Source organism: Carassius gibelio, chromosome B7, assembly GCF_023724105.1.
Source record: "Carassius gibelio isolate Cgi1373 ecotype wild population from Czech Republic chromosome B7, carGib1.2-hapl.c, whole genome shotgun sequence".
NCBI lineage: Eukaryota > Metazoa > Chordata > Actinopteri > Cypriniformes > Cyprinidae > Carassius > Carassius gibelio.
In genome coordinates this window covers 6,286,775-6,297,981 of record NC_068402.1, presented here as the reverse complement: position 1 = coordinate 6,297,981, position 11,207 = coordinate 6,286,775, and the positions used below count along the sequence as shown (strand labels likewise).

At 35.7% G+C, this 11,207-nt stretch overlaps 1 protein-coding gene across 2 annotated transcripts in view; it reads right to left on the bottom strand.

Annotated features, from left to right (window-relative positions):
• Window positions 1–761: 761 nt before the first annotated feature.
• Window positions 762–11,207, bottom strand: part of LOC127962600 (protein AF-9-like) — a 46,649-nt gene continuing 36,203 nt past the window's right edge. For both annotated transcript variants that reach the window (XM_052562226.1, XM_052562225.1), the window contains exons 8-13: window positions 5,867–5,939; window positions 5,477–5,615; window positions 5,268–5,367; window positions 4,523–4,591; window positions 4,113–4,184; window positions 762–2,286 (exon numbers count right to left, since the gene is read on the bottom strand). In XM_052562226.1, the coding sequence (XP_052418186.1) occupies window positions 2,155–2,286; window positions 4,113–4,184; window positions 4,523–4,591; window positions 5,268–5,367; window positions 5,477–5,615; window positions 5,867–5,939 (585 nt within the window). In that variant the 3' untranslated portion in view covers window positions 762–2,154. The remainder of the gene's footprint in view (window positions 2,287–4,112; window positions 4,185–4,522; window positions 4,592–5,267; window positions 5,368–5,476; window positions 5,616–5,866; window positions 5,940–11,207) is intronic.

The following is an 11,207-nucleotide window of genomic DNA, read 5'->3' as shown; positions in this document are numbered from 1 at the left end:
GTCTGTCCTGTTTTGATCCCCCTTCATTGAAACGCATAATAGCTGTGGCAGACTATAGATTCAGAAAAAAAATGCCTACTGCTATGATTGGCTAATAACTGTGCATGTTGAGTAGACCAGCTTTTGCCCCTCCCATTATTTACACTATGTGCGGGAATTTGTGGGCGGAGCTAAACAGGCAGTGATGTAGAAGCAAGTACTGAGCTGTAGAGGATTTCCCCTCACAATACTTGCTAGTTAATAATAATCTTATTGCATTAGACTTGGAATAACAACTTCCCACCCAAAATCTATAAACTTTTTACTCTGGGATTTTCCTTGTTAAAAATGACTGGCATACAATTTTTTTTTTCATTTTGCTATATTCTTTATATATATATTTTTTTTCTTTCAATTAGCACAAGTTTTATATTACTTTGTAGAATTGACTGATCGAAGGCCTCACTGTTCTCAGCTTATACACCTTTTTAATGAACGTATTATTCACTCAAAAAATGTTATCCTAAAATTATCCACAAATAATGCTTTTTTTTTCCCCCACTCAAAAACTAAACTGCATCCAAGATTGAACCCAAGATTTGATGATAATATTGTAATATGGAGATTTCTTGTTAAGTAAAAGATTGTCAGCACAGCACAAGGGATATTTAGAGGATTGTATATTCACAAGCTATTCCCATCCATTAAACAAAAACAAAAAGCATTTCTAACATCAATGATAAAAAAAACTCACTGGTCAGTAACTACACATTCACAACAACTCGGTTTGGATTTTATATTATGATCAAGAACTTTCAGCTGGAAGCAGGTCAGCACCTTCCAATAAAGGAAAGATAATCACTTTTTTTTATCACATATAAAGTTTATATACACATATAAACATTATATAATGATAACTAAACTAAAAGCTCTTTGGGCTGAGAAAATGAATCGGGGAAATAAACAATAAGTGTACAAGTCATGATTTTCATTCAGCAAAAACAATTAAAAAACCACCCCCTTTTTTTTCTCTGATAAATTCATACACTTCACACAATGCCAATTATTCAGTCTGAACCTTTCTCAACCCCACCACCACCATCACCGCATCTCCCAAAGTATCTATATTTCTAGCTGGCTCATCTGATTCGACATTATAAAGAAATGAAAAGTGAGTGATGTTGCTTTTGCACAAAGCAGAGCTTGAGGTCTACAGCTCAACTGCACAATCTGCTCCTATTGGCCTCTATCAAATAATCGAATTAAAAACAAAACACAATGGAACTGAAAAGTAAACTTCAATTACTTCCTGATTTCCTCAGTTTAACAAAGAACTCCCAAACTACAATTAAGACCTGGCTTTTTCCCACTGGTTTGGGAACAACCAACGAACAGCCTTGGGAACGGTGGTCCCCAAAAACAATAAATAGCAATAGAAGATTCAACAATACACTTTCTTACTGAAACAACTTTAAGAAACATTTGGGATAGAGGTCACTGGATTTGCTTAAGGTCCTGACTTCTTTCGAATGGTACACTGAAAACCATTATAATATTATGAATTATTAAACAGGGCGACATTTTAGAAACAGTTTGCAGATAATGTGCAATTCATTTATCAACAGGGCTTAAGGTCTTCCTCCGTCCAGCATAATCTGAAACCGTTCATTTTACATGATGTACAGCATGAAAAACATTGCTTACGATTCATAAAAACAATAAACGTTAAGAGATGTTTCATTGCCGATGAGATGATGTTCCCAAGTGCTTGCACAAGTTTAATATCATTAGCACACACACACACTTGAAACTCATACTCAATAAATAGACAATGTGGTAAGGCAGTGTTGAAACATGCATTCGTCACAAAGAACTTATCAAACATTCATACAATATACACAAAAGTTTTGTTTTTTTTTGTTTTGGAGCAAGAACATTTTTTGGCAATGTCGGATTATCAAGGCTTTTTAGGTGAAGACCAGGTGGAGTGTAAGAAACTCCAGACTCGTGTAATAATGCTGTCGATTTCTGAGGACGTTCGAGAGACCGGAAGAGCTCTGGAATAAAAGCGGATCCTTTCCATTGCCTTACAAGTTTCAATATAGGAGAAAAAACAAAAGGAGCGCAAGAGGGAGGTGTGATGTTCCTCCTCGTTGCAGCCAGCTGCACAAATCTTCAAGACGATCCACAAGTCTCCAGGTAGCTTTGCAGCTTCCGAACTGTGGTTTTGTCCAGAGAGCAGAGGTCAAAGTCAAAAGTTGTGTTTGTGATGTGAAAGTGTCCCGTTTCCTCAATGAGGTTCACAATCTGGAAGAAAAAAGGATAACATTTGGTTTACTTACTTTAGAGAACATAATCTAGTTTAATGTATCAGCATTCAAAATGAATCATTCAGAAGCAGCATTTCTCAATAATACAGTGAGTGCTAATTCCATTCGCTTTTGAATTGTGGACAAAGCACCATTGATAGTGAAAATACCCCGTTTGCACGATATCTCCTGTCTGACTGTAATGAGGAAGATGCTTTACCAAAGCAGCCTGGTATTGGTTCCAGCTCTGGCTGCTTCAGAACAGGGCCTGAATTGGTGATTATGAAGAGAAGGGGGCTGCAGAGTGGCCACATGGATTAAACTGAGCCGTAATGGGACCCAAACCTGATCCGTTTCACACTACAAAGCAAAAGCCGCATATGGAAGGGATTTCTTCCATTTCTCCTGAACCTGGGCCAGAAACGAAGGGAAACCCAGAGGCCTGTTATGACACTGAAGATAGAAGTCAGCTGTTCGAACGCCTCTAGCCTGGACAAACAACCGTGGATGTACTGCTTTTGTGTAAGATTTAAGACGTTTAAGCAGACAACAAACTATTGTAAATAAAAAAGTAATATAATTTAACAATAAAAAAAAAAAAAAAAAAAAAAAATATATATATATATATATATATATATATATATATATATATATATATATATATATATATATATATATATATATATATATATATATATATGCAATAAAGTAAAAAGAAATACAATTATTATTAATAATAAAAATAATAATACATATTTAACCAAATTAATTATATGATGTGCCGATTAATTAATCACACATCATTTTGGGCTGCATCAATTATGCTATGAAAATAAATAATGAGCGAATGTCTTTATGAATGGCTCACTGAATCATCAGCTCACTAAATTCATTCAAAAATGTAGTTTAATTCTCCAATAAAAAACTAAATGTGCAGCTTGGAGATGCACAGCAGTTTAGCCCTGGCTTTGCTTGGAACTAGTTTTATTGGCGAAATGGAAATACTGCTAAACCAGATACGGGAGCATTTCTTGCCCTCATATCCTGAATTTTAGTGGCATGCAGCTTCATTCGAATAGGCTAGCTTACATCATGCATTCGGTCAGTCGTCCTGTATCAAGCACGTCATTTTATACTTTAGAAATATTCCATAGACGTTCCTCACAGAACAATTTCTCGTGGCCTCGTAACAAAGAATAAAGCTTGCCAAATGACATCAACGAATTTTCCAGTTTTTGTTAAGGGCTAATCATGGAAGTTAATCAATGCCATATCTTACTGTGGTGGAAAAGGAGGAGGATTATTTCACAAAACTGCAGGATTAGCTTGATTACGACGTACGTTTGCACCATTTGGACCTGATTTGGAAGGTCTTCCAGATTACACCACCATCGGCTTTGCAACAGAAAGACACGGCAAATCCATGGAACTAGAGAAGTATTACTCTCCATTGTGTCAAAGCAAATAGGCCTCAAAGAACAGGAATTATGGGCCGCAAAGAGTTTACTTGGCAAGTACTTGAAGGAAGACAAAACCTACTGTTACCAGAATGATTTACTACAGCCAGATATTCATTGACATGTTAATGCTGTGGGTAATAACTTTAAACTTTACAGGTTTCTAAACTTCTAGGTGAAGCACTCCGTGATCTCAGCTTCCTTGGACGTCGACAGGGAATTTTTAAGTGTCCCTTCTCATGTTCCCTCATAAAGGTCATTACGCGCTGAAGGAACACAGCGCTGCGTCTCGGGTGCAAACTGTCTGTGTGGAAGTGAGTGATTTAGGAAAGCTGACTTCTGACAGGACATGCTCCTCATTTATTACCTGCTGTAATATGTGCCTTTCCCTTAGTGCCATTAGTCTTCTGTGAAGCTCAACCAGCTCATCCAAGTATGCCTGCGGAACGAGATGTAATCGATAAAAAAGAAGACATGTTTCAGATCGATCAATCATGCTCTTACTAAATATGGCATGTCTAAAACGCTGTAGTGTCCTGCATTGCAGTGCTTTTTGGACATCAAGTGGCAGAATGAAACATCAGAATTGTTAAATGCACAAAAGTAAATAAGCTTGCAATGCTGTTATATTAATAAATGTAAATGTTTTTTTTTCTTCATGTATTTATATTACAACAACAGGCCAAATGGGTCATAGTGTTAGATGTATAAAAATATGCTATATGACAAATACAATATTAATGTAATGTAGCACATATTAACTAAATGACTGCTTACCTTGTCACAGTCGATGTTTTTATTTTTGTCCATCTTTGCTTGTTTCTTAGGACTCTTTACTTCGAGTATCTGCAAAGCGTATCATATTTTAATAACACAATAATATATCATCATATATTAGCATTCAAAAGTTTGGGGTTGGTAATACTTTGTTCTTGAAAGACATTTGACCAAGGCTGCATTCATTTGATCAAAAATACAGTGAATAAATTAATAACTTCAAAGTAATAATGTGAAATGGTATGACCATTTTAAATAACTTTCCTATTTCAATTTATTTTAAAATGTGAGGATAAAGCTGAATTTTCAGCATCATTACTCCAGTCTTTAGCATCACGTGTTTGATTTGCTCCTCAAAAAAAAAATTCTTAAACAAGTTGTTCTCAAAATTGAATTCCGAATTCTTTGAAGAATAGAATGTTCAGAAGAAGGTTTATTTGAAACTTCTAAACAATTTAATGCATCTTTGATGAATGCAAAAAAATAATTAATTGGCCCCAAATCTTTGAAATACCAATTTAATATATAATATCACATCTACGTATTTTAATTGTAACATCAAACCAGATGTACAAGGAATTTTCTCTTTTTAAAATCTCCCTAACAACATACAACACACATACACCGCTCTAGATTTCTTTTTCCTCCACACATAATTTTCACCGGATTCTCTTGATAAGCACGAGATCTCTTGATATGGAGGAGTGAAATCACAGGAATCTACAGGAACGTGATTCCAGCTCACCTGGTTATTGGCGGGTTTCAGTAGAGGTTGGGGGTCATTATGGGGCAGTGGTGAAGAGGCGGAGCTATTTTCACTGTCACTGCCGTCACTTAAACTCACCCTGCAAAACACACGTCAGATATTCACCATTCATCATCCCCTTCTGTGCTACATAGCATGGATATATCAAATAGATAGTAGTTATGCAGTAGTTTTTCATAGATATCTACCTGCGGTGGCGATGTGTCATTTGTGTGTGTAACGGTCGCTCCATGTCCGAGTCCATGTCATTATCATCCTCCTCCTCAGAATCTTCTTCATTTTCATCGGAGTGCAAATCTGGGATCACCGACCGCAAAGGACCCAACACTATAGGTGAATAAGGAAGGCAAATGTTCACAAAAGCATTTCTTTTTTTTCTTTGTAATGTATGTCAACATTTTTGATCCTCATAGGATGCATTGCACACACACATCCTCAGTAAAATGAACTAATATCTTGGTAAAGTGTACTCTGTGGGCAAGATAAGAGGCTTGACACACTGACCCATAAAAAGGCCAGGCTTTCACAAAGCCAGCCGAAAGCAACAGGATGTATTGCAAATATTGGAAAAAAGTTACCTTGCCGCTTGTGTGCGCGTCCAAAGCCGGAGCTGGAACTGGAACTGGAGCTGGCCGGACTTGGCTGATCCGACTAGGAAAGAAGGCAAAAGTACCAACTTAATAAAAACAATAATGCCAGTATCAAAGCAGTCTGGTTTTTTGTGCTCAAGAAGCATGATGTTATTTGGGAAATCAGCACTCTCAACGTTTTGATATCTCCCGATACAGACATCAAAAACACATTTGCGAAGCCTTGCACAATATTGCTTTTCCTCATGACACTAAATTGGTTTTGCAGTCTTATAATTACAAATCTACAGTGAAGCTACCTCAGGGGACAATAAAAAAAAATAAAAATGATATTATATTATATTATAAAATCAAATATAGTCAATAATAAAATCAGTGTCATTTTTTCTGGCTCAAAAATAAGAACAGTAATAAATAAATATATAGCTATTTTTTAATTAACTGCAGCATTTAACTAAACATTTTGCCATTAAACAAGAAAACAACAATAATAATAATTTGCAAAAAAAAAAAAAAAATTATATACACAATATAATAATAATAATAATAATTAAATACAATATGACATTATAATTGAATTTTTTTTTTGGGGGGGGGGGGGCAAAAATGAAAAACAAATAAATAAATATGATAAAATGAATCAATTAATATATTCCCTATTTTATTGATCATAATTTATACATGCCTTTATTTATATAAGAACTGCAGGAACTGAATATTTCCCCATAAAACAAGACAAGATGACCCAAAACGCCTCACAAGGACTCATTCGAATTAATGCAACTTTCTGATAGCATAGAAGACAGCTTGTTACTGAATAAACTAAAGCTTTTCTTGATCTAACAGTTGGTATTATTGCTACTTTTAGTTCCTCAGTTACTGAAGGACACATAATAACCGAGGTTTAAAAACATACTCTAAAAGAGAACCAAATGCAGACACTTGTGCGGCTATTTCCATGATCTTCTGTTCCACACTAGAGGCTTCGATGGGTATTACTGTCACTTCCTCACTGTAAATCAGTGGGTTCCTTGTTCACCCGACTTAATGAAGGCTGATTTACGATCACACAGACCCCTTTAGGGCAATGTTCGCACTAAAGCTTCCAACTCGTACAAGTCTCTCTACTTTGAGTGCAAAAAAGCTGTATAAATGTGTCAAATGTACAAAATAAGTCTAAAAATTTAACTAAACAGTCTAATTATGATGAAAACACACCAAAACTAAACAGTAAAACTCTGCTGCTGAAAATGTGAATCCTGGTCTAAATGAAAAGAAGAGTGAAGGGAATGAGACAGTTATTCAGTGAACAAGTCTATCAGGCGGAGGTTAAAGCAGATTTAGTGGAGGCCTCTTTGAACGGTTGCATCTGTAGATTCATTGTTGAGGATCTCACAACTTACGAGGCACCTTTGAACTCGTGGGGCAATATTTCACCACAGACCCAAGCCTCTCAGAACAATGGGACTGTGATTGATTGGACACATGGAGGTAAAAGAGCAAACATGTTTTTAAAAGGCCCCTATTTGCTTTTAGAGACACATGCGCTAGGATTACTAAAGATACGTTAAAATGTAATCATATCTTCTGCTCTTCAGCTGTACGAACAGTTATTTTTGTTAAAGGCATGTTTAATATCAGGAAAGTAGTAGACATTTTTAAGACAAATTATAGAAAATGTAATATACATAATACATCTATATGTTCTCTAAATGGAAATGTATATGAAGCCCATTGAGTTGTATTAGCAACACTTTCACATTTGACCCTACAGATTGCCATTACGTTTCAAATCATTTTACGAATGAAATAAAAAAGACTCAAACATAATGAAACCAAAATAACTTTTGTACCTTCTGATGACACTGCAAAACATGACAATCTACTTTGCTAATTTTGTCTCGTTTTTCATTGACTTAGGATACATATATAAAGACTGAGGCCAAATTAAATAAGAAATTAAGTGAGTTTATGATTAAAACAAGAACAAATGGGCTTGGGAAAATCTACTTCATTCAAAGGAAAAACATGATTTTATTCACCATTAAAAAGATATTTGGTCTCGTTTCATCTTGATTTAAGATGTTTAGATATTTACATTGGGAAATGAGACAAAAATTGAGGAAAATATTAGTTTTTTTTCTTTCTTTTTTTTTGCAGTGAATGAAAGATTAAACACCATGACTATGAAAGACTTTTAAGGCCTTAATTTATGGAAAGGCAGATTAAGACTTTTTAAGACCTGCAGAAACCCTAATGTAAATCACAAAATTAAATATATTAAATACTAAATTTGATGCATTTAGGTAATTATTTTAGAATGATATATTTTTCTTTGAATGCAAATGTTCTTTCAGTCATTCAAAACCTATTTTAGCTCTTTTTTTCTTTTCTTTTAAAGAAGCCAATATTATTCAGGATATATTATGGTAGGAAATTAAGCCATCTATCAGGAATTGAAGAGAAGGTGTTCGGCAGTAAATACTCCTGGTACCCATTGGTTGAAACCTAAGATGACTTGACAGCAGAGCAGAAAATGGCTAAATTGTTTTGGAGTAAGTGATATTTTGTGCACAATAAGAATAGGAACAAAAAAAATCCATTTTGATTTCATGTTCACTGTAACCTTCTCCAAGAGTGCTTCTCTTCTGCATCTCAGTGTTATATACTTTTATTGCACCAGAGTTGAAAACGTCTGCAATTAAATTCATCCACCTGCCACTATAAAATGAAATACAACGGTTTCCAAATGCACATGCTTGCTGCTTTCCAAGCATTTAAAAACAAAAACGAGCTCATTATTCATATAGCATCAACAAAAGAGAAGGTTAATATGGTATTTTCTAAGAAAACTCTTTCAAAAAGACATGCTCTTATGAAAACGGCCTTTTATAACAAAGCGAAAGGAACGTAATGATGCTCTTTTAAAATTACATTCAGTATAACAGAGATGTGAGCTGTAAGTGGAGCGAATTGGACTGATTAACTGCAATCCACAAAGACTTGCCGACCAAATGGAGGTATAATACAAATCAGGCTTATTGTGGCAAATGGGGCCAGGGATAAAAGAGTAAGAAAGGCGCTCTGTTACAATCGCCTACCTGACTCTCCACTTGGCTGAAGTTTGGAGGTTTAAAGTTACATTAAAGTCCATTCTGTTTTTCTTCGCTGTATTCACGTTAACTCCTAATTTGTACTCTAGCTGGAAACGCTTTTTACAAGCTTTCAGAAATTGCATGAGGTGGAAGAACATTTCGAGCGCTCAGGGAAAAAAAAAACAGCAAGGAAGTTCAATGCAAAACTATTAACCTAATTGATCCTGATCTTGGACGGCGGCCCAAGAGGAAATCTAAAGAAGCTATTAAAGTTAATCTGAATTAATTTGTTTACATTCTTCTCTGATGAGCACTTGGTGAAACTGAATCGGGTCTCTTGAACAAAATGTAGACGCAGAAGCCATTCAGCTCCACGGCGAATGGAGAAAGTGAGTGTGGGATTTATAACAGGGCTAGTACAGTAATTATGGCTAATGGCTAAGAAAGGGTTTAGAATACTCTTGGGAAGCGTTGGCTAACGTTGTCTATTCAGTCGAAACAGGCCAGAAGGATGTGAATTAGATCACTCGGTCCTCTTTCTTCCAATCTTCACTATACATATAATGAAACCATGGTGCACTTACTAAGGTACAGTACTTCATCTGAAATCTTGGGGGTGAGGTCAATTTTTTTTTTTTTTTAAATGACAGCTGTATTTAGTAATGCTTACATTACTATTACTCATCCTTGGGGTTAGGGATTTACATAAACCTCAAACTCAAGCATTAAACTTTGATGTTTTTTTTTTTTTTTTTTGAATATGGATAAAGCTCAGGGCTTTTAAAAGAATAAATACATTTTATTCAGCAGGGATGCAAAAGTGACAGTAGAGAATATAAATGCTTTAATAAAAAAAATAAAAAATAAAAAAAATATATACTTTCTGTTCATCAGAGAATCCTGGGGAAAATGATCGCAGTTTCCACAAAAGGGGAGCTTTTATTGGACAACACAACTATTTTCAACATTGATAATAATAGGAAATATTTCTTGGCAAATACACATAATTGTGTGACCCTGAAGACAGGATTAATGATGCTGAAAATTCAGCTTTCATATCAAAATAATAAATTACATAGACCGTTATTTTAAAATGTAATATATTTTTATATGTTAATATATTACAATTACTTTTTTTACTGCGTTTTTTGATCAAATAAACGCAGCCTTGTTGAGCAAAAGCGACTACTTTATTGATTAACTCACATTTTGCTCCTTCTTATTACTTTTCTAAGCTCTTGGAATTAAAATTTATGTTGTATACGGTGAAATGGTGAGGGGAAAAAATCCCACAATCTCACTATGAATGAGAACCATATTTAGACTTTGGATATCTGAGAGAATTACTAATACAAAAATAAAATAAAAAATAAAACACCACATAACGACATCTAGCAGCCATCTACATCATATTAGCATCATGCTAATGGGTTCTGTTTGAACAAAGAACACTCAAATGTAAATATAGAAATCTAGTTTTCTAGGTTGTTTTTGGTTTGTCCTTTCCAGACAACATTTTCAAACCGACATCCACCATCTCCTCACACAGCACCCACCAAAAACCATTCACTACAGGCATCCTCACGGTGCCTTAAACCTACAAAAATACTGCAACGAATCGAAGGCACAATATAATGGCACGCTATAAAACTGTTACGACTCACTCACTCGACTGGGGGTGACAGTGGTGCTTGTGAGAGTTCCTGGCAGGGGGCAGGTGCTAAAAATCTCCCGTGAAGCGAGTCGACAATAGGGGCTGCCAAAAGTCCTGCAAGCAGGGTGGTAAAGACACTTAACTTCAACCCCTTGCCGAGCCTGTGGAAGAGCAAAGTTGTTTCTTTGAAGTTCCTTTCCCTTCGTTCTCAGTGTTTTTTTTCCACTATTTTTCTTCCGTGTGCATTTTACTGCCTGTTTGTCCGTCTGGGAGCATAGCTGACATCAAACGCATGGTCAGAGTTCTGCGCTGTAAATCAAGCCGCCTTTCTCTTACAGGCCGCACACCTCTTCCCAAACTAGACGCTTGTAAAAGCACATCGAAGAAGCCCTGCACCCCTTAGACAATAAAACTGATGTCATCACTCATGAGGAATTGCTAGCAGGTCTTTAAGCATGAAGATCATCTGGAGTGTTTGGGTTCAATCGCCTGAGATCGTGAAGAGAGAGAGACAGCGCCTTGCTGTCACCCAAACTTGAGTAATGGCAGAACTGTGGCCATGCAGTTAAATGCTACATTA